Source organism: Mixophyes fleayi, chromosome 4 (genome assembly GCF_038048845.1).
Source record: "Mixophyes fleayi isolate aMixFle1 chromosome 4, aMixFle1.hap1, whole genome shotgun sequence".
Classification (NCBI taxonomy): Eukaryota; Metazoa; Chordata; class Amphibia; order Anura; family Limnodynastidae; genus Mixophyes; species Mixophyes fleayi.
Genome location: NC_134405.1, coordinates 3076977 through 3096864, shown reverse-complemented (window position 1 = coordinate 3096864; position 19888 = coordinate 3076977). Strand labels below are relative to the sequence as shown.

The window sequence follows — 19888 nt, the reverse complement described above, 5'->3', positions numbered from 1 at the left end:
AATGTCACACACTAGTACACTCACACAGAGAATGTCACACACCAGTACACTTACACACAGAATGTCCCACTCGTACACTCACATACAGAATGTCACACACTAGTACACTCACACACAGAATGTCACACACCAGTACACTCACACACAGAATGTCACGCACTAGTACACTCACACACAGAATGTCACACACCAGTACACTCACACACAGAATGTCACACACCAGTACACTCACACACAGAATGTCACACACCAGTACACTCACACACAATATCTCTCACACCAGTACACTCACACACAGAATGTCACACTCGTACACTCACACACAGAATGTCACACTCGTACACTCACATACAGAATGTCATACACTAGTAAACTCATACACAGGTTGTCACACACCAATACACTCACACACAGAATGTGACACACCAGTATACTCACACACAGAATGTCACACACTAGTACACTCACACACAGAAACTCACACACCAGTACAATCACACACAGATACATTCATAAGCTAATAAAATGATAGACTAATACACACACTAGTACACTCACACACAGAATGTCACACACCAGTACACTCACACACAGAATGTCTCACACCAGTACACTCACACACAGAATGTCACACTTGTACACTCACATACAGAATGTCACACACTAGTACACTCACACACAGAATGTCACACACCAGTACACTCACACACAGAATGTGACACACCAGTACACTCACACACAGAATGTGACACACCAGTACACTAACACACAGAATGTCACACACTGGTACACTCACACACAGAATGTCACACACCGGTATACACACACAAGATTGTCACACACCAGTATACTCACACACCAGTACACTCACACACAGAATGTCACACACTAGTACACTCACACACAGAATGTCACACACCAGTACACTCACACACAGAATGTCACACACTAGTACACTCACACACAGAAAGTCACACACCAGTACACTCACACACAGAATGTCACACTCGTACACTCACACACAGAATGTCACACTCGTACACTCACATACAGAATGTCACACACTAGTAAACTCATACACAGGTTGTCACACACCAATACACTCACACACAGAATGTTACACACCAGTATACTCACACACAGAATGTCACACACTAGTACACTCACACACAGAATGTCACACACCAGTACACTCACACACAGAATGTCACACACCAGTACACTCACACATAATGTCACACACCAGTATACTCACACACCAGTACACTCACACACAGAATGTCACACACTAGTACACTCACACACAGAATGTCACACACCAGTACACTCACACACAGAATGTCACACACTAGTACACTCACACAGAGAATGTCACACACCAGTACACTTACACACAGAATGTCCCACTCGTACACTCACATACAGAATGTCACACACTAGTACACTCACACACAGAATGTCACACACCAGTACACTCACACACAGAATGTCACACACTAGTACACTCACACACAGAATGTCACACACCAGTACACTCACACACAGAATGTCACACACCAGTACACTCACACACAGAATGTCACACACCAGTACACTCACACACAATATCTCTCACACCAGTACACTCACACACAGAATGTCACACTCGTACACTCACACACAGAATGTCACACTCGTACACTCACATACAGAATGTCATACACTAGTAAACTCATACACAGGTTGTCACACACCAATACACTCACACACAGAATGTGACACACCAGTATACTCACACACAGAATGTCACACACTAGTACACTCACACACAGAAACTCACACACCAGTACAATCACACACAGATACATTCATAAGCTAATAAAATGATAGACTAATACACACACTAGTACACTCACACACAGAATGTCACACACCAGTACACTCACACACAGAATGTCTCACACCAGTACACTCACACACAGAATGTCACACTTGTACACTCCCATACAGAATGTCACACACTAGTACACTCACACACAGAATGTCACACACCAGTACACTCACACACAGAATGTGACACACCAGTACACTCACACACAGAATGTGACACACCAGTACACTAACACACAGAATGTCACACACTGGTACACTCACACACAGAATGTCACACACCGGTATACACACACAAGATTGTCACACACCAGTACACTCACACACAGAATGTCACACATCAGTACACTCACACACTGAATGTAACACACTCGTACACTCACATACAGAATGTCTCACACCAGTACACTCACAAACAGAATGTCACACTTGTACACTCACATACAGAATGTCACACACTAGTACACTCACACACAGAATGTCACACACCAGTACACTCACACACAGAATGTGACACACCAGTACACTCACACACAGAATGTGACACACCAGTACACTAACACACAGAATGTCACACACTGGTACACTCACACACAGAATGTCACACACCGGTATACACACACAAGATTGTCACACACCAGTACACTCACACACAGAATGTCACACATCAGTACACTCACACACTGAATGTAACACACTCGTACACTCACATACAGAATGTCACACACAGTACACTCACACACAGAATGTCACACAGCAATATACTCACACACAGAATGTCACACACCAGTACACTCACACACAGAATGTGACACACCAGTACACTAACACACAGAATGTCACACACTGGTACACTCACACACAGAATGTCACACATCAGTATACACACACAAGATTGTCACACACCAGTACACTCACACACAGAATGTCACACATCAGTACACTCACACACTGAATGTAACACACCAGTACACTCACACACAAAATGTCACACACCAGTACACTCACACACACAGAATGTCACACACCAGTACACTCACACACAAAATGTCACACATCAGTACACTCACACACTGAATGTAACACACCAGTACACTCACACACATAATCTCACACACCAGTACACTCATACACAGGTTGTCACACACCAGTACACTCACACACAGAATGTCACACACTAGTACACTCACACAGAGAAACTCACACACCAGTACAATCACACACAGATACATTCATAAGCTAATAAAATGATAGACTAATACACACACCAGTACACTCACACACATAATCTCACACACCAGTAAACTCACACACAGAATGTCATACACCAGTACACTCACACAGAGAATATTACAAACCAGTACACTCACACACAGAATGTCACACACTAGTACATTCACACACAGAATGTCACACACTAGTACACTCACACGCACAATGTCACACACAGTACACTCACACACAGAATGTCACACACCAGTACACTCACACACAGAATGTCACACACCAGTACACTCACACACAGAATGTCACACACCAGTACACTCACACACAGAATGTCACACACCAGTACTCTCACACACAGAATGTCACACTCGTACACTCACATACAGAATGTCACACACTAGTACACTCACACACAGAATGTCACACTCGTACACTCACATACAGAATGTCACACACCAGTACACTCACACACATAATGTCACACACCGGTACACTCACACACAGAATGTCACACACCAGTACACTCACACACAGAATGTCACACACCAGTATACTCACACACAGAATGTCACACACCAGTACACTCACACACAGAATGTCACACACCAGTACACTCACACACAGAATGTCACATACCAGTACACTCACACACAGAATGTCACACACTAGTACACTCATACACTAGAACACTGACACACAGAATATCACACTCGTACACTCACACACAGAATGTCACACACCGGTATACACACACAAGATTGTCACACACCAGTACACTCACACACAGAATGTCACACATCAGTACACTCACACACTGAATGTAACACACTCGTACACTCACATACAGAATGTCTCACACCAGTACACTCACAAACAGAATGTCACACTTGTACACTCACATACAGAATGTCACACACTAGTACACTCACACACAGAATGTCACACACCAGTACACTCACACACAGAATGTGACACACCAGTACACTCACACACAGAATGTGACACACCAGTACACTAACACACAGAATGTCACACACTGGTACACTCACACACAGAATGTCACACACCGGTATACACACACAAGATTGTCACACACCAGTACACTCACACACAGAATGTCACACATCAGTACACTCACACACTGAATGTAACACACTCGTACACTCACATACAGAATGTCACACACAGTACACTCACACACAGAATGTCACACAGCAATATACTCACACACAGAATGTCACACACCAGTACACTCACACACAGAATGTGACACACCAGTACACTAACACACAGAATGTCACACACTGGTACACTCACACACAGAATGTCACACATCAGTATACACACACAAGATTGTCACACACCAGTACACTCACACACAGAATGTCACACATCAGTACACTCACACACTGAATGTAACACACCAGTACACTCACACACAAAATGTCACACACCAGTACACTCACACACACAGAATGTCACACACCAGTACACTCACACACAAAATGTCACACATCAGTACACTCACACACTGAATGTAACACACCAGTACACTCACACACATAATCTCACACACCAGTACACTCATACACAGGTTGTCACACACCAGTACACTCACACACAGAATGTCACACACTAGTACACTCACACAGAGAAACTCACACACCAGTACAATCACACACAGATACATTCATAAGCTAATAAAATGATAGACTAATACACACACCAGTACACTCACACACATAATCTCACACACCAGTAAACTCACACACAGAATGTCATACACCAGTACACTCACACAGAGAATATTACAAACCAGTACACTCACACACAGAATGTCACACACTAGTACATTCACACACAGAATGTCACACACTAGTACACTCACACGCACAATGTCACACACAGTACACTCACACACAGAATGTCACACACCAGTACACTCACACACAGAATGTCACACACCAGTACACTCACACACAGAATGTCACACACCAGTACACTCACACACAGAATGTCACACACCAGTACTCTCACACACAGAATGTCACACTCGTACACTCACATACAGAATGTCACACACTAGTACACTCACACACAGAATGTCACACTCGTACACTCACATACAGAATGTCACACACCAGTACACTCACACACATAATGTCACACACCGGTACACTCACACACAGAATGTCACACACCAGTACACTCACACACAGAATGTCACACACCAGTATACTCACACACAGAATGTCACACACCAGTACACTCACACACAGAATGTCACACACCAGTACACTCACACACAGAATGTCACATACCAGTACACTCACACACAGAATGTCACACACTAGTACACTCACACACTAGAACACTGACACACAGAATATCACACTCGTACACTCACACACAGAATGTCACATACTACTACACTCACACACAGAATGTCACACTCGTACAATCACACACAGAATGTCACACACTAGTACACTCACACACAGAATGTCACACTCGTACAATCACACACAGAATGTCACACACCAGTACACTCACACACAGAATGTCACACACTACTACACTCACACACAGAATGTCACACACCAGTACACTCACACAGTATGTAACAAACCAGCACACTCACACACATAATCTCACACACCAGTACACTCACACACAGAATGTCACACACCAGTACACTCACACACAGAATGTCACACACCAGTACACTCACACACTGATACACTGACACAGTCTCACACCTTCTCTTTGCTCCTTGGACTTGTGACTGCTGGGGGCGGGGTGTCTGGGGGTATAAGGTGGGGAGAGGGATCCTCTCTGCTCACTGTGTGTCAGACAATGGCTGGTTACAGGGTGAGAGCTGCGGAGCTGGGGGACTGTCAGGAGATAATGCGGATGATACAGGTAACAGTCCCATACACTGCACTGTACTGCTCCATGTTAGATATATCTCTTACCTCCCATTATTATTACACTTTATATATTATACATAGTGCACTATTATCACATTCAGTAAACATGGCATGCTGGGGGTTGTAGTGCTGCCAGGTCCTCTGTGTTACCTGCAGCTCTATAAACAGTCACAATACAGATTGCAATGACAGCTCACTAGATTCCCATAGAGGGGGGAGGGGCTACATATCACATGCTCAGCCTTGCTCAGTCATTACCCAGAGTGCACCTCTTCTCGTGCCTCTCTTCCAAATCTAGTGCAATGCCAGGACCCTGCAGGAATAGAGAATGCCCTCCGTGTAAATGAATCGCTGACACAAAGTTTACTTACAGATAATTTACTGACACATTGTAGCATTGCTTGATAATTCCTCCAAAGTAGGACTAGTTATAAATAATAATAGTAATACTTAATCTAGCTACAATGTCTGTGAGATACAGAAGATACATAGGAGATGTCAGACTACTGTAACATTGTGTCTGTACATCATACAGGAGTTACTATGTATCAGTGTATCAGTGTATCACAATGTATCTGTACAACACTGTGTGTGGCCATCAATCATTAGGAAATAGAGGATTATGGGTAACTGTATGGAGCCTAAATTTCCTTTCAGATCTTGTCATGTATAAACCATTAAGTCTCCGTTTTATTCACATTGACACCCACACGTCTCTCACACATCATAAACATTACTGTAATATTGCACAGTAACACTTCTGCTCAATATCTGTTATTACTTTATATGTACGGATACTTGCACAGCACCACTTCCCTTATATAATGCTCCATATATAGTGTTATATTGTCTGTATGCTGAGTGTAGCTCTCAGTATATGTCCTAAGTTTGTCTTATTCTGTGTATATAGACAAGTAGACAGTACTACTGATGTAATACCCAGTATATATTACCTTTCTGGTAGAGATGAGCGCACTCGGATTTCTGAAATCCGAGCCCACCCGAACGTTGCGGATCTGAGTCGGATCCGAGACAGATCTGGGTATTCCCGCCAATTGCAAAACTGAAACTGAGGCTCTGAGTCATAATCCCACTGTCGGATCTCGCGATACTCGGATCCTATAAATTCCCCGCTAGTCGCCGCCATCTTCACTCGGGCATTGATCAGGGTAGAGGGAGGGTGTGTTAGGTGGTCCTCTGTCCTGCTATATCTCGTGCTGTTCAGTTCTGTGCTGTGCTGTGCTGTGTTCTGCTCAGTCCAGTGGTGCTGTGTCCTGTGCTCTGTCCTTCTGAGTTCAGTGGTGCTGCTGGGTCCTGTGCTGTGTGCTGTTCAGTCCAGTGGTGCTGTGTCCTGTGTTCTGTCCTTCTAAGGGCATTGTTATTTCCCCATTATTCCCAAATTATAAAAAAAAAAAAAAAAAAAAGTAATTATAAAAAAAAAAAAATATCCCAAAAAAATCCTGCAGTATAAGTCCAGTGGAACTGCAATATTACAAATTTCACTGATTCTGCAGTATAAGTCCAGTGGTACTGCTATATTACAAAGTTCACTCATTCTGCAGTATAAGTCCATTGTTGTTACTGCCATATTACAAATTTCACTGATTCTGCAATATTACAAAGTTCACTCATTCTGCAGTATAAGTCCATTGGTACTGCAATATTACAAAGTTCACTCATTCTCTAAGTCCAGTGGTACTGCTGTATAACTCCAGTCCAGTGGTACTCTACTGTGCCGCATATAATTTTTAAAGGCTTTGTCGAGTGTGTGTGGCTTAGGGGTACGCTCTCTTGTGCTACATATAATGCAGAACAAAAATTTGGAGGATAAAGTAGGGAAAGATCAAGACCCACTTCCTCCTAATGCTGAAGCTACTGCCACTAGTCATGACATAGACGATGAAATGCCATCAACGTCGTCTGGCAAGCCCGATGCCCAATCTCCTAGTACAGGGCATGTAAAATCCAAAAAGCCCAAGTTCTCAAAAAGTAGCAAAAAGAGAAACTTAAAATCATCTGAGGAGAAACGTTAAGTTGCCAATATGTCATTTACGACACGCAGTGGCAAGGAACGGATTAGGCCCTGGCCCGTGTTCATGACTAGTGGTTCAGCTTCACCCAAGGAACTAAGCCCTCCTCCCCCCCCTACAAAAAATTTAAGAGAGTTATGCTGTCAGCAACAACACAAAAAAACAACTCTGCCTTCTAAAGAGAAATTATCACAAATCCCCAAGACGAGTCCAAGGGTGTTGGTGGTTGGGAAGCCTGACCTTCCCATCACTGTACGGGAAGAGGTGGCTCCTTCCACCATTTGCAGCACGCCCTCTGCATATGCTGGAAGGATCACCCACAGTCCAGTTACAGATTTGGCTAATGAAGGTGTGAATGTTGTACACCGGGAGGAGGATATTGATGTAGCTGGCGCTGAGGAGGATGTTGATGATTATGATGCAGACAGATACCAAATTGCCTTTCTCAATTTCTATTTATATTCTAGATTATATAACGGCTGAATAGTTTTCTATTTTACTCCTAGTGGAGAGGGGATCTGATGCAGACAGATACCAAACTGCCTTTGTCCATTTCTTTGTATATTTGAATTTCTAGTTCTACAGTCTATGCAGGCTGCTTTTTTTATATTCAACTACAAGTGTAGGGTGGGGGGGCATAGATAGCCAACAAAGTAACGTGGTCCATTTAATTTCACTTTCTAGTTCCACAGTCTGTGCAGCCTGCTTTTTTTTATCTTCAAAGTATTTACAAGCCTTGCAATCTAAATTAACTAGAGGTAGTGATGTGCTAGAACTCCACCCTCTATATGCTGCAGAGGATGGAGGAGCATCAAAAGGCCATTCAAGCCTACACAGCCACCTACGACATAGGAAAAGGAGTGGGGATGCGCCTGAGTCAAGTGCACTGGAGAATGATTTCTGTGTTGTGCAAGGTTCTGCAGCCATTTGAACTTGCCACACGAGAAGTCAGTTCCGACACTGCCAGCTTGAGTCAGGTGATTCCCCTGATCAGGCTTTTGCAGAAGCAGCTTTAGAAAGTGAGGGAGGAGCTGGTACACCATTGCGATTCCACCAAGCATGTAGCTCTTGTGGATGAAGCCCTTCGTACGCTTTGCCAGGATCCGAGGGTGGTCAGTCTTTTAAAGTCAGAGGAATACATTCTGGCCACTGTTCTCGATCCTCGGTTTAAAGCGTATGTTGTGTCTCTGTTTCCGGCGGACACAAGTCTACAGCGATGCAAAGACCTGCTTGTCAGGAGATTGTCCTCTGAAGAGGACCGTGACATGCCACCAGCTCCACCTTCATTTTCATCACTGTTTGTGCAGTTCCAAAAAAGAGGAACTGCCATTTCTATTGCTACCTTCTTTCTTTCTGTATTTCCTGTGTCCTGTGGTCTGTTCTGCGAAGGGCATTGTTATTTCCAAGTTATCCAAAAGTTCTAAAAAAACTAATTTAAATTTATAAAAAAAATTATAAAAAATTAATTTTAAAAAAAATAATAAAAAATCTCCAAAAATAATTGGAAAAAAATATTACAAAATTTTAAAAAATCTAGCTTGTACTGCTATTTAAAAGTCTAACTACGATCATTCACTGTTGCTGTACCCAAAAATAATAGGTACTGCTATTAAAGTACAGTCCAGTGGTACTCTCCTGTGCCGCAGATAATTTGTAAAAGCTTTGCCGAGTGTGTGTAGTTATGTATCACAGGTTTTAAGAAGAGGCACAACAATGACAACCTGTTAGAGAAACTGAGGGAAATATTCTCTCTGTGGCTCACCCCACTTAGACTCTCATGGGGATTCGAATAACTGCCATTTCTATTACTACCTTCTTTCTTTCTCTATTTAAAACAAAAAAAAACCTGTCATTTCTATTACTACGTTAATTGTTTGTGCAGTCACAAAAAAGAGGAACTGCGCCCTTAACTGCTATGTTGGTTTTAGACGTCCAACCGGTGTCCGCCATCTGTGCACTGGAATTCAGACCAGTTGAGGGTTTTATTATTATATTGTGGCCCCTATTTCAAATTGGGTACCGGGGCCACTCCACTACGCAGTCCAGATACTTTTTTGGTGGAATTCAGACCAGTTGAGGGTGATATATTCTGGCCCCGGTACCAAATTGTGTACCGGGACCACTGCACTATGCAGTCCAGAAAGCTACCTCGGTGAAACGTTTTGGACTAAAAACAATATTGTGAGGTGTGAGGTGTTCAGAATAGACTGGGAATTAGTGGAAATGATTGTTAATGAATGTTATTGAGGTTAATAATAGCGTAGGAGTGAAAATAAACCCCCAAAAATTGTTTTTAACACTTTTTATGTTTTTTTCAAAATAAATCCGAACCAAAACCTTTCGTCAGGTGTTTTGCAAAACAAATCCGAACCCAAAACCTCAAGCAAATCCGAATCCAAAACACAAAACACGAGACACCAAAAGTGGCCGGTGCACATCCCTACTTTCTGGTTGTTTGGGATAGTTTGCACAGTACCACTTCTCTTCTTCTGTATGCTGGGTGCAATTTTTTTCTATGGATATATATCTGTACAGTACCACTTCTCTTCTAATGCATGCTGGATGTAATTCTCAGTATCTGTTACTTTTCTGTATGTATGGGTAACTGCACAGTACAACTTCTCTTAATCACTGAATATATTTGTACAGGGACTCGGTCAACAGATGGGCTTAGTATGTATCACTATTGAGATTAGTTCTGAGCTGTCTATGAAAGATCACATCCTATTATTAGTTATCCCCCCCAGGCCCTTCCGTCTGTAACCAGCTGTGTCCTCTCTGTTCCAGGAGTTGGCTGAATATGAGAAGATATTGGATCAGGTGAAGATTACGGCAGAAGGTGCGGAACGTTGTACAGTAAAATCACTTCCAGTGTGGAAGGGGGGGGGGGTGAAATAACAGGGGATATCATCATCATCATCATCATTTATTTATATAGCGCCAACATGTTCCGTAGCGCTTTACAATTGGGGAAAAACACAGTAAACTAATAAACAGACTGGGTAAAACAGACAAAGAGGTGAGAAGTCCCTGCTCGCAGGCTTACAGTCTATGGGATATAGATTATGTTAGTGACTATTACTTCTTCATATTACCTGGGGTTGCCACCAATTTCCCAATTTCGAACCATCTTCATCTGTCAATCCAGGTCATAGGCGTACGCAGCACAGACCATTAGGGTGTGCACCCAGGGAGACCTAGAGAGGGGGATTCCAGCACCGTGTTCACAATAATGATCAAATCAGCATAACTCTGCACAGCTCAGACCTCGCTGCCACGTCAGGTGGAACATGGTTGAAAGGACTACTAATAGCCATACTTTCACTGCATCCAAAGCTGGTGTGGAGGGAACTGCTGAAGTGGGGATAAAAGAAGTAAAAATATAGCCAACTTGCCCATCAGTCCTCACTATATGCCATCACACCTGCCCACATGCCCATCAGTCCTCACTATATGCCATCACACCTGCCCACATGCCCATCAGTCCTCACTATATGCCATCACACCTGCCCACATGCCCATCAGCCCTCACTATATGCCATCACACCTGCCCACATGCCCATCAGACCTCTTCACATGCCCCTTACATGCCCATCAGTCTTCACTATAAGCCATCACACCTGCCCACATACCCATCAGACCTCTTCACATGCCCCTTACATGCCCATCAGTCTTCACTATATGCCATCACACCTGCCCACATGCCCATCAGTCCTCACTATATGCCATCACACCTGCCCACATGCCCATCAGTCCTCACTATATGCCATCACACCTGCCCACATGCCCATCAGTCCTCACTATATGCCATCACACCTGCCCACATGCCCATCAGTCCTCACTATATGCCATCACACCTGCCCACATGCCCATCAGACCTCTTCACATGCCCATCAGCCCTCACTATATGTCATCACACCTGCCCAAATGCCCATCAATTCTCTTCACATGCCCATCAGACCTCACTATATGCCATCACACCTGCCCACATGCCCATCAGACCTCTTCACATGCCCCTTACATGCCCACCAGTCTTCACTATATGCCAACACACCTGCCCACATGCCCATCAGACCTCTTCACATGCCCATCAGCCCTCACTATATGTCATCACACCTGCCCAAATGCCCATCAATTCTCTTCACATGCCCATCAGACCTCACTATATGCCAACACACCTGCCCTCATACCCATCAGTCCTTTTCACATGCCCATCAGCCCTCCCTATATGTCATCACACCTGCCCAAATGTCCATCAATCTTCTCACATGTCATCAGATTACTACATGCCCCTTACAGCCCCCTCACACACCTGCACCCATGCAGAGGAAGGACGGAGGGAACACTACACTCACTCTTCTTCCCTTCTTCCCCTGATTGTATGAGCTCTTGCAGTGTATTTGACATTGTGACTGGGTACTTCTCATGGTACTGGGATGTAGTGATGGTGAGAATTCTCTGTGTAGTAATCTCCAGTTTGTTTACCCTCAGATCTCCTACGGGACGGTTTTGGAGAACCCGCCCCTCTCTTTCGTTGTCTGGTGGCAGAATGTGAAGATGAAAACAGACAGAAGGCAGGTAAGAGGACCCTGACAAGTTATCTCATTGCTGTGTCATGTATCAGGGTTGTGTACAGATTACTGGGGTACACTAGAGCTGTAATGTGGGATATCAATTGTTCCAAAATAATAGACAAAAATGTATTTTTTTATTTTTTTTTAAACTCTCATTGTGAAAGTCATTAACTCATAAAATCCATTCCCAGTTGAAAACAAAACTGCAGCTTGTCTCCCTTACCCAAAAGAATTATTATCACCAGTTCAACCGACTCTACAGTTTGCCACTAAAGCAGGGAGACACAGAGCATGACCTCCCCTTCCCCCTGCAAACCCGCTAGCCCGATCAGCACAGAGTGAAATTCCCAGGGATTAGTGGTTGCCAGGGTAATGGGTGAAAATCATAATAAAATTAAATTTGTAGAACTATAAGTCTCAGCATGTCCTGGCTACCAAGACACGCTGGAACACCCTAGTTCCACAAACAGACCTAATAGATAAAACATACAAAACACACCTATTTTGAAACAGTTTAATTTAAATAAAAATTCCCCCAAGCACTCATTAAACATTTTCTTAAACACCTAAACCCACAGGGAATTTTCTTCCTGAAGTAGTCCTTAGGAGATATTCATCCAATACCTTATCTAAAAGGGAATAAAAATAAAAAAATATAAGAGACTAAAACAACTCCTACTGATGATGTCCTTTGAGCTAAATGGATACAATAAAGTATTAAGTTCCAAAGACCCATCTTTGCTCCTGAAGCATCCATATGCCAGAGTCATGATCCAGCACTAACCTGAGCCTGCGTGTCATGTGTGTGACAAAGAGTTAATCAAAAGCAACCACCTGGTCTGTTTAGTAATGATTATTACTCTCCCTGTCTGTCCCACGCACTAAGTTTCCCTTACACTCTTACTCAGGAACCCTTTGGTTCTCCCATTAAACTAATCTATCACAATTTACTTGCATCAGAGTTATCGTAAACCAAATGATCTCCCTTGACCCAGAGTTATCATAAATCAAATGATCACCTCAATTTCAACTATGTAGCATTTTAATACCAAGCTAAGTCTGATATGTGAATTGGTAAGAACATAGAGACTTGAACTTTTTGTAATTTAATATTGCCATTAAATCCACAACGCTTAAGATATAAACAATTAACAAAATACATACAAAGATATAATTCAACCGTTTTGGTAAAAATAAAAAGGAATAAACAATAGAAAATAGTAAACTCACAAATGAACAATTTTTCTACTTGCTGGGAGAACAGGAATATTGGGGCACTTCTCAATATGAAATTGACTCCCAAAAGTGTATAAATCTGCTAGATTTACAGGACACTTTAAGCATGCTGCAGGTACACACAATCCCTCTTCCTGTAATGTCAGACCTAGGGCTAGATTTACTAAGCTGCGGGTTTGAAAAAGTGGGGATGTTGCCTATAGCAACCAATCAGATTCTAGCTTTCATTTATTTAGTACCTTCTACAAAATGAAAGCTAAAATCTGATTGGTTGCTATAGGCAACATCCCCACTTTTTCAAACCCGCAGCTTAGTAAATCTAGCCCCTAGAAATTCTATGTAAGTGCAAATTAGTTTTTCATGACCTATTTCAAACACCTTTCAAGTCTGCGTTTATTTACACTTGCCTAACTTATTAGCAGAATGTCCTACAAAGATGATATTACCTCCACACAACAGGTCATAAATGTCCTTTCATTTCCATACCAAACATGACTCCTGTAAGTATGATATTTAAGAAAATATGACATTTTCCTTTTGTCCTTATTCTCCTTCATTCAACACCAAGAATGTGAAGAGTCTTTTATGGGATATTATTGATAGAAAGTTAAAGAGAGATTTCCAGGACTTTAGCATTTACGATTCGTGCCATAAATTGATATTGGGTGCTTATCTGAAACTACATGTCTGGATCTCTGTATTCATAAATACCTCATGGGTAGAGCAGAAGCGTTTAAAAAGCACCATTTTTAGAGGCTAATCTGCTCTGACTTTGTGCTATTTCAGGTCTGTTAATGCACCAATCAGTGACATCGGAAAACAAAAGCAAATCTATTTTACTTCTATTGAGCCCAAACATAAGCTCTGAGTGTTCTGTGAGGTGAATTTCATTGTGAATCTTGTTGAACAGGGATCTCATTAAACTACACATTATCACCACTAGATGTCAGACTTCCTGCATTCATAGCATGCAACAGGGACTCTCAATATCCTCGGCAACATACAATTAACGGTACAATACATTATTAAAGGATAAAATGGATCGGTGAGGAGCACAAACATTTCAGTAACAAAGTTGTGCAGTATAGTATTGTTGCAGTTTTCTGTCTGTTCTGTATATGCAGTGACGCATGTTCCTATATGAAATCACAGCACTTACCGCATATAAACCTGTATGTTCCAGGTCCTCATCTAGTGGGATACGCTCTGTCATACCCTATCTATAGCACATTTGAGGGGCGGTCACTGTATCTGGAGGATATATACGTCACACCGGAGTACAGAGGTAGGTTTATATTTTCTGTGTGTATATATAAACATACTGAAAGGTAGTTCTGTGCTCCGTAGAAACCACAGCTGTAAATCTATCATCTGTTATAGGTCCCTTCAATCCCAGGGAACAGCAAAACAAAAAATTAAATGTATAGTTTAATATATTATATGTATTTAAATATTAATAAATAAGTAATTGTAGGTACATTTAAAAAATGCTAAAGTCAGCTTATATGGATGAAAGTAACGAGTTTAAATAAACTCCAAACACTTCCTCCTGGTTTAATGGTCACTTCCTAAAGGAAGAGTAGGTCTCCTTTCACACAGCTGGGCACCCAGGTTTGTCAGAATAGCGCATAATGTCCCATCAGAATTCCCAATAAAATGCGTGGGGTCCACATTTCTGGACTCTAATGTGGAGAACATAGAAGAAAGCTCCCGGTGGTGTGTTCTTTCAGTAAATAACAATATCTCTATATATTCATTCTGCTCCGGGAATATCTACAAGTCACACACAGGGGTCGGTGTCAGCTCCTGTTCAGTATTATACATTACTCTGCTACAGTCTGGTCTACAGGGGGGATTCTGGGCAACTGTAATCCCCTCCGATCTGCTCTATTAGATATTGTCATTTCCATCATTACTGGATCTTCTAACCACTCATGTAAGGACTTCTGCTGCAGATTATTGTGGTAATGTACTGGTTTGTTGCCTGAGTCAGCCAGGAACGGAAGAGCAAGCCATGATGGTTCAGCAGAAAAATGCCCACCTGCTCCCTCCCCCCGTCCCTGTCTTTGCCTCAATATAGGTTTATCTTTGTAGATACAAAGAAGTGAGGAATCTGTGATCACACAATTCAGTGACCTCATTCATAATCTCACTGCTGACATCACCCCCGGTAGTCTCTGGTTTCCCATTAGACAAATACAAAAGTGGAAGCTGCTCAAATCAATTTATAGGCCATTAGACAACTCTACACTTATACTTCACAGTGATTGGTTCATATTAAAGGGGGCGGGTGTCATTTGGGGAACATATGATACACTAGCCGTAGCTTTGGTCCACCTGGGCCTTCACCTGGTTCATTCTACAACATAATGTCAGATCCAACAACTGAGGTCCACCCAGCAGGGTGACAACACATTTAATACAGATCAATAGTTTTATTTAGAGATTCATCGATGTTTGCAAACGATGGAAATAAAGAAATTGTTGCATTGTCATCCAGTCTTGAACTACACGGGAACCAGTTAAAGCCAATCAGGGCGCTGGTTAAATGAGGAACATGAGCATTATAATCGCTGACACATCAGTCAGGGATGGATACTATCTGCACTGAGCATAAGATACCAGACTGAAAGAAGTATCCCACAATCCCCTGCACCATAGATGATCCCACGTGTTACCTTGCCCCAGATCCTCTGATCATAGCGATGTTCAGAACTGAATACAGAAGAGCTTGCACTTTAATCAGTCCCCTCCCCATGTCCGATAATGTGTGATTCCTGTTTGAATGACAGATCCTAGTCAATGTACTACACCAGAATTAGGACTCTGAATCCAGACAGCACCAATAGATCTGATATTGATGGATCCATTATATATTGGATGGACCAGAGAGTAACCTGGCAAAATTTCTAAAAACATAACCAGTCTGATCATTGAGATGCAGCCACCTTATCCCTATGTCTATCATAGATGTCATCTCTATTCCATGTCTTCTGTCTCTATATTCACCTGGCAGGTAAAGGGATCGGTTCCAAACTGCTGACTGCTGTCGCAGAGGTGAGTACTGAACACATAACTGGTTATACTCACACTTGTGTTTAGTCAGTGATTGGACAGTGTCAGGAGAGGATACTAGTATTAGACACTGCACACGGGGTAAGTCCAGGTTTTACTTGTCATATATGCATAATTTATAGATAATACTATATAGTTTAAAGTCTAAATTTATTTTGCCTTAGAATAGCTTCCCTCCAAGAGACTAAAGGAGTCTAGTAATTACTCCTTGGAAGAACGGTTTGGCTCTATCGCCATCCCCTGGCCACCAATAGTACTGCAGCAACTGTAATTTTGTTGTTGAATACACTGTAGAATGTCAATAAGGCATGTAAATGCCGATACGTGCCGTATTTTGCATAAAATTGATCTGCACATGCACAGAAAAGAACCATACACCAGAGAGCGCAGTAACGTCAAATTCAGCATCGAATGCAAGGACCCTTAATATAACCTACGATTTCAGGGAAGCAGAACAGGGAGGGAACTGGGCGTGTGAACGTAGTCCATGTACAGTAAGAGCGGGCCAAGTTTGAGTACATGCTGCAATGTCCGACAGCTTTCCTGTCGTATCACTCGTACAAGCTACAGGTCATGTGTACGTGCTGATTACTAGTGATGACGGCTGTGTATACAGCTAGAACATGTGTTTGTAATCAGGAGCAACTGCAACAATGTATTTTATGTATAGTAGACATTAATTACATCCTAATAAATGTATTTCATAGGAAAAAAAAAAATCTTTTATTTGTCATTAATGACTATATTATTAACAGGTGACATTAATTGAATAGCTTTTATTTATCTGTGCATGCTTTGGTGCCTTTATATTCCACATATGTACTGGACGTATCCTGCAGTGTATTGTCTGTTAGAGCAGAGCGGACCTAGACCCGTATTCATCACCAGACGTATCTCACACCTGCTCCTTGGTGAATACGGATGTATGTATGCCTGATGTACGTACATATTTTAAAACAAAACCATACATTTGTATTGTGTGCCTTAATGTATCAGGCTCTATAACTCCACACAATGCACAGCACTTCTTACAGTATATATGACTGATAAATTAAGAGTAACACTATGTTCAGACACTAAAATATAGTAGGAAAAGGTCACTGTATCAGAGGAAGTCATACACTCACAGGCAGGAAGGTGAAAGTATTATAATATATATATATATATATATATATATATATATATATATATATATATACATAACGCCGTTCTCCCAATAGGACTGGAAGCACTTTACATTGCTGCAGATGGTGAGGCTCAGCTGCTACTCTCTGGAATCATTCACATCAGTCCCTGTCCCATTGGAGCCTACAGACTAAATCCCCCATCACAATCACTATGGTTCATTTTTGTCAGAAGCCAATAAAATTACCAGTAAATTTTTGACTATGTGGAAGAAAACAGGCGTAACTAGAGTAGTAATTGTAGTATAGAGAAGAGTAGGGTAGGTGCAACAGTGTGAGGGTGTACCAGTGTGAGTAGTATAGGTGGGAGTAGAGTAGATATGAGGGTGTACTAGTGTGAGTAGGGTAGGTGTGAGGGTGTACCAGTGTGAGTAGTACAGGTTGGAGTAGAGTAGATATGAGGGTGTACCAGTATGAGTAATATAGCTGGGAGTAGGGTAAGTGTGAGGGTGTTTGTATTCTGGTGGTTTTACCATGTCTCTCATCCCTTCTCCTCCTCTTTCCCCTGCTGCCATCATCCGCACAGTCCTGTCTTTCTCTAGGATGTGCTCGTCTGCAGTTATCGGTCCTGGATTGGAACCAAACTGCCATCAATTTCTACAAATCCCGAGGTGCCTGTGATCTGTCGCAGGAGGAAGGCTGGCACATCTTTAGGTTCCTCCCTGATGACCTACAACGGATGACCTCTAAAGATGCAGATGCAAACTGACCCCAACTAGTCAACCAGTTGGTGCATTGTTTCTAGTTAATGTCTGGACTTCTTCTGGGACCTTCTCCAATTAGCAGCAATCACTGAGACCATGAGGAAAGGCCACCACCTCCCAGGCTCGGTTCCAAAACACTGTATATACCCCATATAGGACTGGTTATATTTTCTTAGAGTACGATATGTTAGACAATTTTTCCCCTCAAGTTATTATCGTAGATTGAACAGATGTGATATTCATGGAATGTCCACAAAATGCTCAAATTTACATTCTGTAATGAAATATATTATGCTTTATGGGAAATTGATCTGTGTGTTTTACCTTATTACACTTGACGTTTGTTTCTATACTTTTCCATCATCTGAGACTGTTCTGGGTTTTGCACCAATTTATTCCCGGGGTGTGATGGGCCCATCAAACAAAGCAGAGACCTAATAAATAGTATTATAATTTATTTTTAAGGCACAAAGTGAAGTTCACAATGCCAGAGGATACATTAAAGCAGTACAAGGCAAAAACAGAACACTGCACATAGACAAAAGAGCAAAACACACAGCATAGCAGAACCAGCAGGCATTGACATGCTTGGTGGGGAATAGTCTCTTACTGTGACATGAGGCACAATCTGAACCTGTTCCCAGGAGTGTGGCCGCGGCAGACAGGATCAGAGCCATTGGTTAAGGATAGAAGGGAAGATACAAGTGAGCTGGTGGCATATGTAGTGACAGGAGGAGGACACAGGAAGAGGGCTCTGCTCATGAGTGCTTACAATCTAGAGGAGAGGTTGACAAATTGGGTGATGGAGACAGAAGGGCTCAGTGTGAAGTGGGGGAGTAGGGTGGGTGAGTGTTCGGGAGCTGGTAGGCTTCGATGAAGAAATGGATATTGAGAGCCTATTTGAAGCCTTGGACAGTTTGAGAGAGGAGTGAGTTCCAGAGGAGGGGAGCAGCACAGAAGAAGTCTAGGAGGAACGAGTGAGAGGAGATAATGAATGAGTAGGAGGAGGCAGTTTTCAGAATGGATAAGGCGGGAGAGGGAGTGTGGAGGGAGATGAGG

The 19888-nt window shown here is 42.4% G+C and overlaps 1 protein-coding gene across 1 annotated transcript; it reads left to right on the top strand.

The window, feature by feature from the left end:
* Window positions 1-5925: 5925 nt before the first annotated feature.
* Window positions 5926-19176, top strand: LOC142150943 (thialysine N-epsilon-acetyltransferase-like). Its single transcript, XM_075206146.1, has 6 exons — window positions 5926-6018; window positions 10844-10895; window positions 12548-12634; window positions 15050-15151; window positions 16883-16923; window positions 18652-19176. Exons 1-6 carry the CDS (start codon window positions 5953-5955, stop codon window positions 18832-18834), a joined length of 531 nt encoding a protein of 176 aa, XP_075062247.1. The 5' UTR covers window positions 5926-5952; the 3' UTR covers window positions 18835-19176.
* The last annotated feature ends 712 nt before the right edge of the window (window positions 19177-19888 follow it).

Coding starts and splice junctions, on each gene's coding strand:
- LOC142150943 (XM_075206146.1), top strand. CDS start 5,953: ATGGCTGGTTACAGGGTGAGAGCTGCGGAGCTGGGGGACTGTCAGGAG. Junction 10,896..12,547: donor GGTGAAGATTACGGCAGAAG/GTGCGGAACGTT, acceptor GTTTACCCTCAG/ATCTCCTACGGGACGGTTTT. Junction 15,152..16,882: donor CGTCACACCGGAGTACAGAG/GTAGGTTTATAT, acceptor TTCACCTGGCAG/GTAAAGGGATCGGTTCCAAA.